General features: G+C 45.1%; 1 protein-coding gene across 9 annotated transcripts in view; it reads right to left on the minus strand.

The window, feature by feature from the left end:
- CCDC191 (coiled-coil domain containing 191) overlaps window positions 1-18,925 on the minus strand; it is a 37,038-nt gene that overhangs the window by 11,003 nt on the left and 7,110 nt on the right. For 5 of the 9 annotated variants that reach the window (XM_078848293.1, XM_073308580.2, XM_073308561.2 and 2 more), the window contains 9 exons: window positions 16,222-16,374; window positions 15,486-15,664; window positions 12,451-12,674; window positions 11,518-11,668; window positions 9,009-9,199; window positions 7,740-7,989; window positions 6,371-6,484; window positions 5,750-6,225; window positions 5,035-5,108 (listed from right to left, as the gene is read on the minus strand). In XM_078848293.1, the coding sequence (XP_078704419.1) occupies window positions 5,035-5,108; window positions 5,750-6,225; window positions 6,371-6,484; window positions 7,740-7,989; window positions 9,009-9,199; window positions 11,518-11,668; window positions 12,451-12,674; window positions 15,486-15,664; window positions 16,222-16,374 (1,812 nt within the window). Of the gene's footprint in view, window positions 1-5,034; window positions 5,109-5,749; window positions 6,226-6,370; window positions 6,485-7,739; window positions 7,990-9,008; window positions 9,200-11,517; window positions 11,669-12,450; window positions 12,675-15,485; window positions 15,665-16,221; window positions 16,375-18,879; window positions 18,919-18,925 lie in introns of those variants that run through there. The other 4 variants (XM_073308570.2, XM_073308621.2, XM_073308602.2 and 1 more) reach the window with 3 other exon arrangements.

Below are 18,925 nucleotides of genomic sequence, written 5' to 3' on the forward strand. Positions count from 1 at the left end.
ATCCCTGAGATCTCACTGACTGATATATCCGTAATAAACACTAGAGATGGGACTGAGGTGCTAAATTCAGACCCAGATTTCAAACACCACAGTGTCAATCCTGGGTTTGATTGGATCCACTACAGGGATTGGGGGGTGAGGGTGAACAGCTCTTAAATTCTGGTCCAGATCCTGGTTCAGATTCCAAACCTCCCCAGAGTTTGGGAGTCCTTTGATCTGTGAATTTGGTTCAGGCCCCTCCCCAGTTAGTACTGCCCCGATACTGGCTGAAATGAGGCAGCTTGAGAGAAAGTAAGAAACATGGGTAATGACTGAGGTGTTAACTCTATGCAACATAGCACAGAAAGGACCCATGGGCTGAGGGGACTTGATGAGTGTTGATACACTTCTGCCAGGGAATAGAATAAATAGCAAACAGGAATTATTCACAGCTTCACATGGTGGTAGGATCAGTAGCAACGGCCAAAGCCAAAGAGGGAAACACAGAGCTGAGACACTAGGGAAATATATTAACAGTGAGAGGGACTGGTTATTGGAATAAACTTTAGCAGGGGCAGTTCCACCAGTGCAGAGATTCATGAACAGCTGAGAACAGGCTTTAGCACAAATGGCCTTTGGGTGGGATTTTTAATAGTACCTAAGTGAGGCAGGAGCATAATCCAAATCAATGGGACTTGTATTCCAGGGCACGCTTGCAGATCACACCCATAGTCATTAAGCAGGCTTCAGACATGATGTCCTATTGTCCATAACTCTCTATCAATATTTTTCTCTCCCTTTCTCATGTATAGTTTTCTCTCTTTCATACAGTTCCTTTCCTGTCTGTCTCTCCCTTCCTGTCTTGAACTTTCTGGCTTAGTGGATCTTCAATTCTATATCAGTTTGCCTCTTTTTAATAATTGCAAAGCATCTTGGTTAAGATGAATATTTACCCCCCAAAAAAAAAAATCAAAGTATTGGCCTGAGGTTGTTTCCTGGCCCTACTGCATATGATTCTATGGACTCCGTTGCCTTGAATGGAACCAGAAAACTAGTTGTAAAAGGAAGAACAAGGATTCAATTCTGGTGGAAGTTGGGTGGCTGAAAAGACAGGCACAAATAGTGGAGTGGGGAAACAGAACAGTCAAAATGCAGCAACCCCATAGGGGAGCTGCAATTCAAAAGGGCTGTCTCAATGGGGATAACACATTGGGGATGGCACCATAGTTCTATTACTGTCTTTCATGTCCCAGGCCCTTGGGGTCAGGCTGGGGGATGGGGAGGTACAGCCAACACCAAAGCTCAACTGTACCACTTTGCTAGAATAATAAAATTTCTCTGCACAGGTCTCACAATGACCAGCATCTCCAACCTACAAAGAGGGAGAGGCACAAAGTGCTGCAGCAAGAGACTGGGACCCACAAGCAAAGCCGCCCAGGACCCCCCCTCAGGGCAGCATCAGCACCCACACTTCACAGAGAAGCCAGCATTCAACAGTGCAGGTATGTTTGTCTTGTGCTTTTAGTCTGTGACTTCGGGGCAGGGACCTACCTGCCTTATCTGGGTTCTGTAAAGCACAGTGCATATTGACTGAGCTATAAATAGCGCTTACCAGCACTTCACTTTACAGAACATGGATAAGACAGATCCCTGCCCTGAATAGCTTACCAAGTAAATAGGACAACACACAAATGTCCCACATTTCTCCCTTCCATGCCACGGAGAGATGACAGCCCCTTCCCTTCCTGCATCCCCCACACCCACACCTCTGTTTTGCCCTCACGATGTTCACACTAGTATCTATGTTGGTGAGATAATTAGAGGAATCCAGTCTCATGCTTCAGGTCTTCAGCTGATTTTCTGCTGGGGTCAGGAAGGACCCCCCCAATTCACAACTTGCTGAATCAGTTATGTGGGGTTTTTCCTTCCTTTGAAGCATCTGATCTTAGTCACAGCTGGAGGCAGGACACTGGCCCAGAGGGCCAATGGTCTGAGGCAGTAACAATAAATCCCTTGATGCCAGATGTGTATTAGCTGTGTGATCCTTGCTGACATGCTCAGGTTAAACTGATCACAAGATCTGGGGTTGAAGGAATTTTCCCCCAGGTCAGATTTGCATAGACCTTGGAGTTTTTTGCCTTCCTCTGGAGCATCGAATGAGTTCATCTGCTAGGATCACCTGGACCTATCGCACAAAAACCAGCTCCCTGCCATTGCAGGGGGCTCGCCTGTTGGGGCACCTTGGCCCTGCCTGTTTTCTGGCTGCAGCTATGGACACTTCAGTTTCCTAGAGCCTCCTCATTTTTTAGGATAATTGGCCCTGATTTGGGTTTTATACTAATGCACTACAATTTCACTTGGAGTGACAGTAGCGTGAGATGTTTGTTACATAATCACCATTTCCGGCTGAGACAGAGATGCTGCTACAGGGACCAGAGCCACAGACTCAGCAGCCAGAGATGAAATGGTACCGGCCAGTTCCATGGCTGCCCCTGGAAGGGGCTGGTGAATCTAAAGGCAAAAAGGGAATCATTTAATAAAGAGGTGGAGTTAGTGCAGGTTGCCACCGTGTGGAAATGAGGGACACACAAGCCTTACAGCAGCTCCCGAGGGGCGTTATGAAGGCCTCTGTGTGAATCCCTTCAAGAGGTTGCCGTGCTAACAGAGGGGAACATGTCCACTGTACACAAGACCGTGAAGTGCTGGCAGGGAAGGAGGAGGGAGAAAACAGGGTCAGAGGGACAGGTCCAGAGGCAGTGATGACCCAGTGAGGCCAAAGTCCAGCCCAACTCCAGGTCACCCCTGTAAGGGTAAAACAGGAATAAAGGGGGAAAGGTGCTGGGTGGGCCAGTCAATGGGCTATTTACCATAGAATTGCCCAACTTGGAGAGCAAAGGGGCAAGCCAGGCCTGACACAGGAGCCAGTGTCTCAAATGCACAGGAGAAAGCTCTTAAACCACTCCCCACAAAGAACCATCTCCCACTGATGCATGTTAAAGGGAATCAGGTGCCAGGACTCTGGAAAGTGGATGCTGAGAGATCTATGGAGCACAGTAGCTGGATCTAGCCAAAAAATATGCTGCCCCTCCCCTAAGGGGATTTCCTGCACGTACAAGTGCAGGTTCAGGTATTACTCAGCTGGGAAGGAGGGGCAGGGCTGAGAGCAGAGGGTCTGGAGGGTGACTTCCCATCTGGTGTGATCTTAGGAGATGGCCTGGAGGAACAAACCGAGATGGCCTGTATTGTTAGAGATGGAATAACATTAGCCCCAAGTGGCTTAGCACAGCCTCAGAGCTCCTCAGGACTAAGCAGATGGAACCAGCTGATCCTTATTTGTGACCCTAGCAATGGATAACATGTGAAACTAGATTTGGACTCTGAGGAGAACCCAGCTGTAAGTACCCACCAAAATCTGTGGTTACTTCCTTTGTCCTGTGGTGGTACTGCAACGGGGCATCCACCTCACACAAGGCAGAGTAGATTGTTAGGACAATTAACCTGACAGCCTGCACCTGGGGCACAGCCAGGGACTGAAAGACTAATTGAAGATGAAGCCCAGCTGGGCAGGGGCAGGCTGAGCTTGTATACAGCCAGCAAGCTGAGACCAGAAGGGGGCTGTAGGGAAGCAGTTTACAGTTGTTCTCTGGGAGAAGGGAGGTATGTTTAGTGCTACACAGTCTGGCAAGAAGTCAGAGGGGGAAATAGCCTCTATTTACTCCCCAAGAGGAAGGAGTAAGGGCTGGTAAACCCAGAGAAGGGGGGCCAGAGACTAGAGCAGGGAAGTAGGAAGGAGTCTAGGAAAATAGCAACAGTGTCTGGACACAAGGTCCCTGGAGTAGTGGGTGGGCCTGGGTTCCCCACCAGCTGCTAGAAGAGTGGCAGAGGACCTGCCCATGGACTGGAAGACTATCTGGAGCAGCATGAGTACAGCTGATCCAGTGATATTTTTATACCCTGGAAGGTGAGGACTGTACAGTGGCCTGGCTGAAAGGCTGAGCCACGGAGAGAGAGAGTTCTGGGAAGTGAGGAGGAGTGCAGTATGAGCAACTGTGGGAAGTGGGGCCATCAGACTGGAATAAAGCTAATGAAACTGGTGAGTAGCAAACCCCGTGACAGGTATCTTAGATTCTTCTATGTAGTCTGAAGAACACCTGCTATTTTACACTCTGCAATGGACCAGAACTGAGCAGCACCTGATCCTGCACTGCGTTCTCTTGATTATAATTTAGTCACTGGGATGTCTGTAGAGAAACACCCATTTATGCTGGAGAAGTGCTTACCCACCTAGAGCAGCAGAGAGTCTGAGTGAAGCAAAGTGTGGGATATTTAGGCTCATGCACTATGGATGCTGAAGGCATGCTTGAGTGCTGAAAAGGCTGCAGCCAGGCAGGCACCACGGCCAAAAAAATACATTACTGAATTTTTGTGATTCCTAGGTCTGTTTAAAATATTACTATGGCCACCTTTTGGAAAACCTTTCAAGCAGGCTAAGGCCTTACATAAGTTTATACAATGCTACAGGCCCTGGGAATGGTTAAAGGAACCTGATATTGCTTTAATAAATGCAACTCCCGCCCATCTCTGACATTTACACACCGCTCAATATAGACTGCAGGGGGGGAGGCTGTGAAATCACATGGGATGGGAAGGGAAGCCAGACTGCCTTTGTCTATATAGCTTTAGCCTGCAGTAAAAGGATAAAGCGTGACATGAACAAAATGCCAGCTCTATAATTTCTTGTGTGGGGAAAAATCCAGCATGATCTTTGGGGACAACAACTCACCTTGGTTTACTGACCACAGAACTTGCAAGGACCCAAATGCCTGACTTGGATATTAAAGGGCCAGACCCTGTAACAAGCTGCCAGTGTATGCTTAAAGCAACCCACCCTTTTGGTGGTGGTGTTTAGTAGTTTTGATTCTGCTGGGAGGGGATTGAGTGGGTTTTGCTCATGCATGGTTGAACACCCATATGGAGGAGGGATGTGGAGAGGAGAGAGATGCTATTCTCTGGGAAGAGGGCAGGAAAAGCCTTTACTACCAAGCAGAATGATACCTTTCAGCAGGTTTGAGCTCCTCCGGCTTTGGGTCACAGTCTTTGTGCTCTTTGGCCCCAAAGGCAAAGGTGAACTGTGAAGTGAAAGAGAAAAGAAACTAGCATCATCACCTTCCTTACGCAAGGCCTCCTTGCGTATAATAATCAAGGGTGAGAGTCCGGATTCACGGCTTCTAGTCTCAGTTTTGCTGCAGTCTCGTTGTGGGACCTTGGGGAAATCACTCAACCTCTCTTGGTCCCAGTTTCCCCATCTGTAAAACAGGGTAATAACATATTCCTACATCACAAGCAGGTTGTGAGACTCAAGTAACTAGCGCCTGTGAAGTGTTTTAAGATCCTTGGCTGAAGGATGTTACAGAAGCACAAAGTACTGATAGTGTTGTTGTACTAAATAAATCCACTTTGCTTCCATCTTTAACAATAGAGCATTTTGCATCCCAAGGTGCCTTACGAGTTTAACATGCCTTCGGGGCAATGCAAAGCAGTTAGAGCAGCGTCAAGGATCTGGCCCAGCTAACGCCACAGTTGGTGCTGGCTCAAAAGGAAGAGCAACTCCTAGTGCACCATTAACACCACTTTCAGGTGCACAGAGGTATTGCATGGAGGTTTACCATGCGAGTGCTGACCCAAATGACCTTGTTCAGCTTGTGAGCAGGAGTAAGGTGCTCTGGATAGTACAGTCTGCTCCCACTATGGCTCAGTAAGGTGGCCGTACCTTAAAGATGACACGCTCTTGCAGCTTGACAGATCCCCTCTCTTCAGCATTTTTTCCTTAATTTTTGGGACTGGATTGTTGAGTGCCATGGTGACAGCTGTGGCTTGCTCTGCCTCTTGCTTAGCCCTCCTCAGCCATTGGTTTTCCTGCAGTTCGAGGATCACCTCCTGCTGTTCTTGAAGCTGCCTCCTCTGCTTCTCAATCAGCTGCTGCTGGAAGGCATAGCGGTGCTCAAAGTGGCCCCTGAATGCAGGGGCCACTTTTTTCCCAGGTGCCCCAAACCATTGTATGGGACTGACTGTTTGATGACTGGATTCAGCGTGATCCTGTGAATTCACAGCAGTGTGTTGTAGGGTAACCTGCCAGGCATACTTGGGCTTCTTGCATGAATGAAGACTGGGTGTCTGACCAGCACCCTGACAACAGGGTTCTACAGGATTGATGGGCTCCTCCTGAAGAAGGGGTGTTTCAGTCACCTGCAAGGGAAGGATTCTGCACTGACTGAAGTCAAGACCTCTGCTGCCCTTGAAGAGCTAGGAGCATTTTTCTGAATGGAGCAACAGTGAAATCGGTCTGAGAGGCAGGGTAACCTCAGGTGTGTACTCTGGACACAATTCTTACCATTTGTAGTGCTATCCCAGGGTGGGAGGAGGTACAGGAGCTACAAGGTTGGTCCACACGATCCAAGTCTCCTGAACTGGCCAAGTCCATCTGGTTTATGGTTGGTATATACCCCTAGAGGATTGGACAGGATTATTATGGGGAGGTCCTGTGGCTCAGAACTGTTGTAATGCAGTTGATGACACAGGATATTAATTCAATGAGCAGGTCTAAACCCAAACCATGTTAATGAACTCTTACTTGGACTCAGGTGTTCTGATTAGGCATTAAGGCTAAGATTAAAAGAAACGCAGCTGTGACAAGGGGGTCTACAGGACCAATCTATCTGGCTAATTAAGGAAAATGTGAAGGGACTGATTCACTATGGAACTACTCTAGCTTTACACTACAGAGATGCACTGAAATTAAAGTAGTTACACAGTCATAAAACTACAGCGTGGTGATAAACCAGGCCCAAACTTTAAGACATGTGGCCTTCCCTCTCAGAATTGTATGATTAGTGAATACTTAAGTCTCAGATCTGATTCCTAGGCCAAATTCTGCCCGCAATTACAAATATGACACTCCCATTCTAATGGGAGTATCTCAGTGAAGAAACTGTCCCACTGGTGTTGCAAAGATGGAACTGGAGAATTTTTTCAATTATCCCCATGCAACCTCACTGAGCTCAGAAGAGTTACATTGGTATAAATGAAGGAAAAGCTTGGCCTGACGTGAGTATATATTCATTTTTTAATTATCTATATTATGGTAGCACCTAGAGACCTCTGTCAAGTATCAGGGCCCTATTATGCTAGGAACAATACAACACCTAAGGAAGATGGTCCTGCCCGATAGCTTACAATCCAATTGTGCGCACACTTATTGTTTTCTTTGATGTGCATTTCCTGGACGCTTCCTGGGCCAAATTCAGCTCTCTCATTCTTTAAAGTAGAGAGGATTGCACTCTGTTTAACCAAGGGCAGACTTTAGCATTTTCTTCTATTACCCTGGTTTTAGTCAATGTACATGGTTCTTTAGCATATTGAGTCATTTTAAAAAAGTGATTTTAATCTCCCTTCCAAAGCAATCAAGAGAATGCATGCCTCAGTTGGTAGACGCTACATGGTGGGATTATACTTTAAAAAAAAAATCTGTCTCTAGTGCTTTCAAAGTCTACCACCTTCCCCATCCACCTCTGATCTTTAAAGACTTGTTTCTAGAGTGCCTGAACGACTGCTGGAATGTGCACATGACATAACAGGAAGATGAAGCTGCACTAGGAGAGTGCCCATCCCTGTGTCATAAAGCACCACAGAGGTTAATAGAGCTATGATTAATCACTGCGGGAGAGACTGGGATGAGGAAACATATGGGAAAGAACTTTTACCTCCTCTTGCCTCACAGGTTGATCCTGGGTCACCTTTCTCATCCTGGTCCTGCCAACATCCCATGATCCGTCTGTGCCAAGTTTCCCCACTGATGCTGCCTCCAGCAGCTGTGCCATCTTCTTCCTAGTTTCCTTCTGTCTCAACTGTAGCTTTCTCTTTTCAGCCTCGGCTCTGCTCCAGAGCTGCCACTCTATAAAGCAGCACCGTAAAACCTGTCTCCGGTTATGCTCAATAGCCAACTGTTTTTTCCTGGAAAATAAAGCACTCCCATTACCAACAGACATTGGACAGGCCTCCCTCCTAGCCTGCTTAAAATTAATAATACCCCACTCTTATCTAGCACTTTTCATCAGTGGACCTCCAAGTGCTTTACAAAGGAACTCAGTGTCATTATCCACATTTTAAAGATGGGGAAACGGAGACACCAAGACATGAAATGACTTGTCCAAGGACACCCAGCAGGCTAGTGGCAGAGCTGGGCCTAAAACCCACATCTCCTGAGTCCCAGCCCAGTACTCTATCCATTAGGCAACACTGTCTCTCCAGGTGTTGGCATTTACCAAATTGGTGGAGCAATCCAGAACAGGTCATGAGATTTCATATTTTTATGAGGTCTGCTTGATATCACTTGATTCTGGAAGTCTTTGAAAACCATCTATTTCTACTAAAGGTGAAAGGATGCTTGTGATGCATACAGAAGGCATGAACTGGGTTCTTTAAATATTTTCCTGCTTGTTTTACAGTCCCCATTTTCACTCCTCTTTTACAGCACAAAGATGAGAAGGATACACTGTTTCCCTCTTCAGCTGTCTGGAGGTGAGGGGTAGCCCCACTTGCAGAATACGCTGCTGTGTATGGGGAATCCAACCAGCAAGCTCCTTCTTGAAGGCATCAGGCCTAACTAATCGCTGATGTAACTCCAGTCGATGACTGGATCCATGAGGGATGAATTTGGCTCACTCTTTTTCCTCCAGGCCCCAAACACATGCCGAGCCAATGAGGGAGGTTCCATGAAGGACACCCAAACAAAGAAATTAGAGATTGTTGGAAAGAGGCGTTCAAGTCTCTGCTCAGATCCAGCTTCGTTTCAGTGTATGCCATGGTGTCTCCAACTGCGGGTGACGTGTAGATTTTCTAGGAACAAGGCTTTCCACATGCTCCTAAATAGACCGTACCATTTCACAACCCTCCGCTTAGCACTAGACTCTGTTTGAAGGCTGCTAGCTTCTCTGTGAGAAGGAGGCATTCCATAGGCTAAGGGCCACTACCTGTTTTGATCCCTGAGATGAGTCTCCAACTGCTCAGTCTCTTGCTCCAACTTCTGGACCCATGTATAGTTCCTCCAGGCTCGCAGGGCCTTCAGCTGGCACTTCCAGTCAGCAAGGGCCTTGGCTTTCCCCATTTTAATCCTATGAGCCAGAATGAGTTTGTACCAAGCGGAGAAATGCTGCTGTAGGCACTGCAGTGAAAAGGTGAATAGAGCCAGTGAACGAGAACATTTCATCACAAAAATGCTGACCCTCGCAATCCTTCCCTGGGCCTTTCCTTTTGAACAACCCCTTATCTTCAAACCCCCAGCAAACGCTTCCGGAGGGCGGAGGACTAATGTGAGGAGAGCAATGCTTATTGTGCAGTTCTAGTCTGAAAACTGACTGTAAAAATAGCATCATGGGACCCCATGTTTATTGTTTCATGGTGACTCCAAAGCAAAATGTGCTCAGCTTACAAGTAAAAAGGAATAAACCATGAGAGAGAAATATAAATTCTAGAATCAGAATTGTCTCTAAATCTAGAAAGCATATGATTCTAGAGAAGGGTGAACTCAATGTAGAACTTTTTTTCAAATTACTCCATAAACTGTAAGCTATTCTTTAAGCACCAACAAGACCATTCCCAGTGCTAAAATTTACAATGTGACCTAGACTCACCCTCATCTCGCTGGGAAGTTATAGTTTCCTCCCAAGAAGTAAAATCATATTGGCTTCCTCTAGGAGTGATTTACCTCAGACAGAAGAGCAATTTGCTATCTAATCTACCTCTTAATTCTAAACCTGTCACTGGAGATGCTGTTCATTTTGATCCTCCAAGTGGGTCAGCTCATAACAATTCCTCAGCTGTTCCTCTTTCTCATAATGTCCTGTATTAATTGCATCAACATTCTTAGACATGGAAATCCAAACAGAGAATTATGAAGAGGATAAAATGTCAACACGCTAGCTACTTAAGATAATAATGGATTCATTATTGCTGATCTCTGCTCAGCTGCAGTTTCTGCCCTTGAAAATGTACAGCTCACATTATACCAGTCCTAAATCCCCCTGTAGTTTCATTTGGACTCTTCACTCCCTATCTTAAATTGTGGTGTAGTGTTGCTGTGCACATTCCACTCCAGCAGCAGTGGCATTTGAGTTATAGACAAAGTGATCCTTTGGGATAGCTGGTTTCTCAATTTGAGTGCTATGGGATTCTTCTGTATTAAATGTGCTACAGGTATATATGATGTAAATGATATTAATTAAAAATATTATGATGTCATTCCTGCCTCCACACAAGGAACCTTCTTCCTTATAATGAACTTACTCACTCTATAGGGTGTTCAATACAAAAGGGTCTTTTCATTTCCAGATGTCTAATAAACTTAAATTTTTAGCACAGACTTTGTCTTACTGTTTGAGACTTTCCCTTCCATTCTGCAAATTCTGTCTTTGACAATTAGCAGAAACGCCAAGGGAAATGTCTGGGGAAACATACAGAAATTCCTGTGCCTACATCTGTGTTTCATGAGACAAAGTGTAGTTGGTCTTGGCATGGAAGTCTGTAAGACAGATTGTATCCTATCAGCTGTTTTAACCAAGTTGCATCACCTAAAACTGTAACTTGACATTAAGAAGCGAGGAGACAAGTTTATTATGTGCCACTGCACTTCATGGCCATTCAACATTCCTTTCTTGGGCTATTTTTCTGAATTGTGAGGGGTGGGAGAAAGTGCTCAGGGCATATGTCCAACGGCGAACCGCGGCCACTGGGGGCCGTAGTTACAGCTGGTCAATGTCTGCAAAATGTCTTGTGGCCCACAATCAGATTACGCAGATGGGCCACATGCAGCCTGCAGGTTGCTCACCACTGCTCTGGGGCTTCCCCAAGGGGCCACAGTGCTTCATGGACAGCCCCACACCTTCGTCAGCCTACCCCCACCCTTTCCTATGCCAAGGAATATGAAGAAGTCCTCAAAGGGAAGCCTTATGGCTGGCTCCACAGTACTTATAGCAGAAGTGGGTCTTTTAGGGCCCCTTTATACCACTCCAGACCTTTTACTTGGTGCTGAAGGGCCAGACTGGGGCTGAGGATCTCATCATGAGTTTTCCAAGGCCCCTCTGTGTGTCTATTTGCCTGATCTGTCACACTGGGTTGCTCTCTGCCCACAACTGCTCCAACAGTGAAGTTTTACCCACAACTCCCCTTGAAGCCCCACTGGAGAAACTGAGGCACAGAGACATTAAATGACTTGCCCATGGATACCCAGCAACAGAATAAGGATTAGGATTCAGGAGTCCCTTGCTCCCAGTTCCCTGTTCTAACTACTACGCAACAGTTCCCCAAGCCATCCTCTACTCTCTCTCTCAACGGATCTTTTATCTTACTCTCCCTACAGAGGACACTCAGGAGGAGGCAGAAGGCCTGGCAGCCAGGGCTTTTGACTTCAGTGAGTGTTGCAAAAGCACATAGCTGAGGGTAGAATTTGGCTCAGAGTGCTAAATACAGGAAGAGGATGCTCACTTTCTGGTTTTCACTATGACTCTTGCTCAGCAGCTCTTGCAATCTCCTTTTTTTCTCCTCTTTGTCCTGCTCCAGGGGCTTTGGCGTAGTGTGAGACAGGCCCACCGCTGCCAGTTTCTGAGCTTTTTCTAATTCTTGCCTCTTCCTCTCTCTGCAAGTAAGACAAACGCCAAGAACCAAAGGTAGATAGTAAATAAAGGGAGTACTGTGGTATGGGTCTCACCCCTTTCTAAACCAATCCTGTGAAAATGACCTCTGTAGCTTGGACAGATGATAGCTACTGAAGCCCAGCCTTTAGAGAACAGGGGTAAATTTGGGTGTCCAGTGCACATGAGCTACACAAATTCAACAGTCGGGAAGGGGTTACAGAACACAGCAGTAAGAGGGTATTGGGATGTCAATATAGCACACATGGAGAACTAGGATCTCATAGATGCCTATGGAGATAAGTGGCCCTCGCAGTGCCCCCTGGGGGTTGCAGCACTATGGAAGGTATGAGCCCTATGGAGCTCCTAAATTCAGCAGAAGCAAAGACTCTGCCTCTGCAGGGCTTTGAGCTCCCTTGGACAGGCACATTCTTTCCCCTCCTAAAGAGGGGATGTCTCCAATTTTAAATGCTAGAGTTTTGATGTGTACAAGTTGACGTCAGAATTTGATTCCTTCTTTCAATCTGTCAGCTTCTGTGATGTAACTAGAGACAGTAATGATGCTGCCTCCAGGATTAGTCATTTAAAAATACATACATTATGAGAGTTCAGGGCCCCAGGAGGCAGTTTTCCTTTGAGACTACCATGTCTTATATATTTTAGAGAGCTCACTGCAGCCAGAAGCTGATGACTGAAGAAATTCCCTATCATTTGGGGTTCATAAGCTGTGTAGTCCAAATGATTAGATGGAGTTTGAGCTCCGCTCTCCCTCCCCACCCCATCTTACATTCTTCGTGCTTCTCCCATGAAGTGCCTCTTCTCTGCCATCTCTTTCCGCAGCTTCACCATCTCCCGCTGGATCTCCTCTTCTTCCTTCTTGGCCTTCAGAGCCTGCCTTTTGTTCTCCTCCTGCACTCGCTGCTTAGCCTCAGCCAGGGCTAATTTTTTCAGGGTCTTTTCTCGTCTCTGGAGCTCTAGCTCCTTCTGACGCCTTAAACAGTTTTCTTTAACCTGGGAAGGAAGAGCACAGCAATGAGTCAAGGCAGCGGTAGTGGCAAGAGTTATATCATCTGAAGAAAGGCTTCTGGGAGTCTCTTTGAACTAAGAGGGTGGGTCTCAATCAGGTTGCCAATACACAGATGGCCACATTACACACAATCTCATTCTTTCCTTGTACTCACCCATTGATCTGTCCATTTCCACCTGTTGTCTCTTGTCCTACATTTAGATTGTAAGTAACGTGGGGGATGGACTGTCTTTTTGTTCAATGTTTGTATAGTACCTAGCACAGTGGGGTCCTGGTCCCTGGCTGGGGCTTCTGGGTGTGATGATGATGATAATAACAAGCTATAATCTCTATATTTGACATTCACTGGATATGACTGTGTTTTTAGGCGCACCAGTGGGGGTGGGTGGGATGGGGTATGTGAACCCCACACTGGCCAGGAAGGGGTTAACAAGCTGTAATGTCTGCAATGAACCCCACCCTGTTATACTTGTTCTTGAGTCAGGCCTGGAAAAAGTAGTTAAAAAGAGGGAAGCAGAATGGCAGCTTCTGTATTGTGTGAGAAGCCTGGCTGTAGCCAGGAGCTGATTGGAGGCTATAGTCTCCTAGAGCCTCCCTGTGGGAGGGTAGGCCTGATGCAGACTGTGGTTTAATTTGTTGCCAGGTACCTACTGGTGGGCATTAAGGCAAGCTGCTGCAGCTGGGGTCAGCCTGAAAGCAATGGGGCTGTATGCTGAGCCCAGTGGGCTGAAGGTTCTTTTGGTTCGTATTTATGTTGGACTTTGACTTGAGGACTCTGATACACTGGAAAGGGTTAAAACTCCCTCAGTGACTTGGCTGTAGGGCTAAACCACATCCTTAACTGAAGCGTGCTAAGCTCTGTTGGGGAAACTGAAGCAGAGCGGCTGCAACACCGTCTCATGTCATAAGAGGGTTACAGGGATGGCACCTCTGTCACGAGGGGTCAGGATTAATGCTACTGAAGTCAGTGGAGTGATACCAGTGTAAAACTGATGTAATCAAAAATCTGAATCAGCATCAGTCTCCCTTGTTGGTAGTCTTGTCAAGGGAGTCAAATTCTGAACAGATCTAGTGAAAATTAGTTATTGCTTAGGTTCAAGTGATCATGACTTGATTACACTTGTGTGCACAGAGTACAATCCCAACCAGTAGTGGGTGTATATGTATGTATATACACACTGTGAGGTTACCTGATTCAAGTATGACCATGCAAATCATTGTGCTACCACGGTTATATAATTGCAACAAATCTTATACAAAGTGTGAAACATGGCTAGAAAGGGTTAAGCAGCTTGCAGGGTAATTGATCCAGGTTCAACCTTTAGGAACATATTGCCTGGGATAGATGTCAGGCTGACGGGCCTATAATTTTTCAGGTCATTCTGTTTACCCTTTTTAAATATTGGCACATTAGCCTTCTTCCAGTTCTCTTAAACTACTCCAGATTTCTAAGATTTATTAAAAATCAACACTAATGATCCAGAAAGTTCCTCAAACTTGGATGCAAGTTATCTGGACAAGGTTGAGGTATTTTGGTGAGGAAAGCTTGCCCTGCTACCTGTGGTGTACACTCTTCTGTGGATTTATGAAGACATCAGCACTTTGGGCTATCAGTCTTGTAGCAACCAGTGCTATTTTAAAAAAATTTTTTTAAGGATCTAAGCAGAATGTGGAGGGCCTTTCAGAGCAAGCACAATTTGAAATAGATGGTGGCAGAAGCACAACAGAGAGGCCACCGGAACAGTAACTGGGGGACACAGCCCCAGAGCACAGGAGGTTTAAAACTGTAGGATGGACTCCCTTTGATGCCATATTAAAGGTAGCTGTGAGTGGGAATAATTTGTGTTGGGGAATGTTTGAGTCTTGTGGTCGTATGGCTGAAATACTATTAAATGCTCCATTTAAGAATACCCATTTACAATTGGTTTTTGTTTATAACGTTGTGATTCTTAACAATTGTGAGGGTTGTTTTTTTTTGTTGGGTGGTTTTTTTGTTTTTTTTTTGTCCCCTCCACCCCCCAAACTTAGCACCTGGTTTTCACTGTGGGCCAGCAACATTGATGGTGAAGCATTAAAAATCATCTTGTTCTGAGACAGCATCAGAAATGACTGAACACTTTCTTTTTTTTTTCAAAATGACTGAACTCAGAGTATGATGGATACTGTAGATATCTGTGACTCTCTTGTACTAAGCCTAGAGGACAACTGTATACATTCCATATTATTTCTAGGGCCCGGACCCTACATCAGTGCTCCACAGTTCAAATGGAAGGCTGGATTAGAGGTAGGGTGATGTGAAAGCAGCATCCCATATGTAGAACAGAGCCTCACACTGTGCGGTCCTCTGCGTGCATTAGCACAAAAGGGCCAGGTAAATGGCAGCACACCACTTTGCAGCCTGGGTGAAGGATTCCTTCCCCCCACCCATTTGCCCAGGTATTCGAGATGAGTACTAACAGAAGGATGAGACCTTAATGCTTAAGAGGTTGGTTACTAAATAGGGAGATGCAATTAGCACTCTGCTTACTCCTGACTTGAGTAGGGAGGTTAGCAAAGAACAGTCACTTGCTGTCCATTCCTGGAGTGCACAGATCCATGGTGGGTGGAGATCAATATTACAGCCCGGAGCTAGTGCAAATGCTATCCTCATTCACAGAAATGCCTTAACCTTTTGAGAACTGTCCTAATCTATTTGTGTCAATTATATGATGTGGCAATGAGTTACACAGGTGAATATATGTTACATAAAAAGAGTGTTTCCTTATATCGGTTTCAATGTACTGCCTTTTCCTCACCTGCTTGTGTCTTAGCTCCATGGTAATTCGTGGGTCCCTTGTTTTTTTCTTTTCCTTGATTTCTTCAATCCTGAGGCCTTCTAATATCCCGCAATCTACCACTTCATTTTGCAGAAGATTCTGCAGAAAATCCTGAACAGTGGTACTTTCCTTTTCTTGTTCCAGATAACCACACAAATCTATAACAAAGAATCCAGATTAGCTCACACTAATTTGTAATTAACAAACTCCAGAGCCTAATGCCATCAAACATAAAGTGATTAAACAGAGAACTGCCCAGTTTATAAATGTAATCCTGATGAAAGAAGCCATATTGATTGCACTCCATTTAGACTCAAGAATCTAAAGCAGTCTCAAATTCACTATGTTTAGAGGAGGAGGAGGAGGATGATAATACTTTCCCAATCTTTACTGCCCTGCATCTAAGGATCTCAAACTGTTGCACAAATCTTACAAGCCTTTCGCCCTTCTGAGTTAGGGAAATATTAACTCCATTTTACATAAGGAGAAAATGAAGCACAAAGATTTTGAGGCTTATTTCTGTAATGTCACACAGCAAATTAATGTCAGAGCTGGGAAAAACCAAGGACTCTACTGACTCTGGTTGTTCCTAAGGAGACTATTACCTTGGTATGTACATGACTCCTGCCTTTCAAGCCTACGAACTAACCACTGTTATCCCCAAACACTAATAATAATCCCCAAATAATAAGTTAAAAATGTTTTGTGTTCTCACCATCAAACCTCTCGTACTTCACAAACCCAGCAGGGGCCTCTTCAGCAGCATTATCTCCAACATTCTCTTCTTGGTCACTTTCTAGCTCCAGTCTCAGTTTGGAATTCATCCAATCATTGAGCAACTCCTGGGCTATGGTGATAAAAGGTTTTACTAGGATTGGAAATATTATAGTAAGTGTAAGATGGCAAGACTCTGTCCTCTTGGGATTGTTATGCAACGTGCTATGCAGTTTGTTTAAAATGACTGAAGTGTGATCTGTAAAGGAAAAACTCATTGGGTTGGTGCTTCCCCACCTCTCCCATTCTTGATATGTGAATAGGCTTGAAAGGTGGAGGGGTTTTTTATTTCTCTATGTTACATACATTAGAAATTGTCTAGTCTGTTTTTCCTGCAAGACTCTCTTGTTGTCCAGAGAACTATTAAGATCATGACATTGGATACCAATAAGGTGAAACCTAATTGATTGATCAAGTGGAACTGACGCCTTAAAACATTTGGTTTTTCACTCCAGCCCTGATCCTGCAAATGCATACATGTAGCCTCAACAGGACTACATATTGGCATAAAATCAAAACCATATGTAAGTCTGTTTGTAGGAATGTGGCCATGGTTTTTTGCTAATACTTGGTTAACTCAAATGCCTGACAAACAGTTGGAAGAATTTTTTTTTTAAATACAAAATCCTACTCCTTTAATTAAGAACTAAGAAAGCACTCACTCCAAGTCTCTCTGGTACTGCACCTAAGTTATACAATAAAAATCATGGAGGATATAACTTAGCCTTCCAGATATTTCTTAGGAAAAGTATAAGCAACCTTTTAAAAAAAACAGACCACCACCACCAAAAATTTCCCTTTTAGGCTTCTTTAAATATTCTAAAAAGGTTCAAAAAAAGACAAACTGAGGCTTTTTAATCCCTTTCAAGTCCTTTTATCAGTCTACAATTAGCCCAATTTAACAGCAACAACAACAAAGTTTATTCAATAAGAAAAGCAGAAGTCAGTTTGTCTTGTTGAGGCTGTGTCATTCTTGGACAAGAGAGTGCAGACTCCTCATATTTGGAGTAAAGGAGCTTTCACGCTTTCCTTATCAGTATGCTTCTTAACATGGTGGGGTGCTGCAAATAATCAGTATTCTTATGTATTATAATTGTGGGGCATAGATAAAAGGCTTACAGGCAGTTCCGGAACACTGATACAAAGGCAGGGGAAGAAAAAAAGGAGGCATCTTCCATATTCCAGACACTTACAGAGAGTTAGCTCCATCTGTGAGAGACATTTGACATTATATACAGAAATCTGAGTGTAGACAGATTTATTCATCTGTGCTATTAATGGTGCCTCATATTATTACAAGTGAAAGAACTGACTTTGAATTTATTAGAATGAACTCTGAGAGACCTTGTCTTTCTATTTGTTCTAGAACATTTTTAGGTGCTGCAAAATAATATATATAAAACTCCAATTTGCTTCCAACTCTTCTCCCCCCCGACCCCGTCAGTTTAGCTTTTGCATTTCCTTCACTTTGGACAACAGAAATAATTGAAGTCAGTTTCCCTTTTGCTTATAGACATTTAAGTTTCAGATTTGTAGTTCTGCAGGGTTTGGGATGCAACATTACACAGGGAACACTTATTAATTTGGGGGGAGGGGAAGCGTCCATGGGAATGAAAAAGATCAAATAAAATTAGCCTTGGTCTACACTAGGAGTTGAGGTCGAATTTAGCGGCATTAAATCGATTTAACCCTGCACCCGTCCACACAATGAAGCCCTTTTTTCGACTTAAAGGGCTCTTAAAATCAATTTCCTTACTCCACCACCGACAAGGGGATTAGCGCTGAAATCGGCCTTGCTGGGTTGAATTTGGGGTACTGTGGACACAATTAGACGGTAGTGGCCTCTGGGAGCTATCCCAGAGTGCTCTATTATGACTGCTCTGGACAGCACTCTCAACTCAGATGCACTGGCCAAGTAGACAGGAAAAGGCCCACGAACTTTTGAATTTCAATTTCCTGTTTGGCCAGCATGGCAAGCTGCAGGTGACCATGCAGAGCTCATCAGCAGAGGTGACCACGATGGGGTCCCAGAATCACTAAAGAGCTCCAGTATGGACCGAACAGGAGGTACGGGATCTGATCGCTGTATGGGGAGAGGAATCCATGCTATCAGAACTATGTTCCAATTTTCGAAATGCCAAAACATTTGTCAAAATCTCCCAAGACATGAAGGACAGAGGCCATATCAGGGACCCGAAGCAGTGCCGCATGAAACTTAAGGAGCTGAGGCAAGCCTACCAGAGAGGCGAACGGCCGCTCCGGGTCAGAGCCCAAAACATGTTGCTTCTATGATGAGCTGCGTGCCATTTTAGGGGGTTCAGCCACCACTACCCCAGCTGTGTTGTTTGTGTTGTTCAATGGACATGGAGGCAACATGGAAGCAGGTTTTGGGGACGAGGAACATAGCTCACAGTAAACAAGCGGAGAAACCGGTTTTCCTGACAGCCAGGAACTGTTTCGCACTCTGGACCTGGAGCCAGTACCCCCCGAACCCACCCAAGGCTGCCTCCTGGATCCGCCAGGCAGAGAAGGGACCTCTGGTGAGTGTACCTTATAAAATACTATACATGGTTTAAAAGCAAGCATGTGAAAGGATTACTTTGCCCTGGCATTCGCGGTTCTCCTGGATGTACTCCCAAAGCCTT

The sequence above is a fragment of the Lepidochelys kempii genome, chromosome 1, assembly GCF_965140285.1.
Source record: "Lepidochelys kempii isolate rLepKem1 chromosome 1, rLepKem1.hap1, whole genome shotgun sequence".
Classification (NCBI taxonomy): domain Eukaryota; kingdom Metazoa; phylum Chordata; order Testudines; family Cheloniidae; genus Lepidochelys; species Lepidochelys kempii.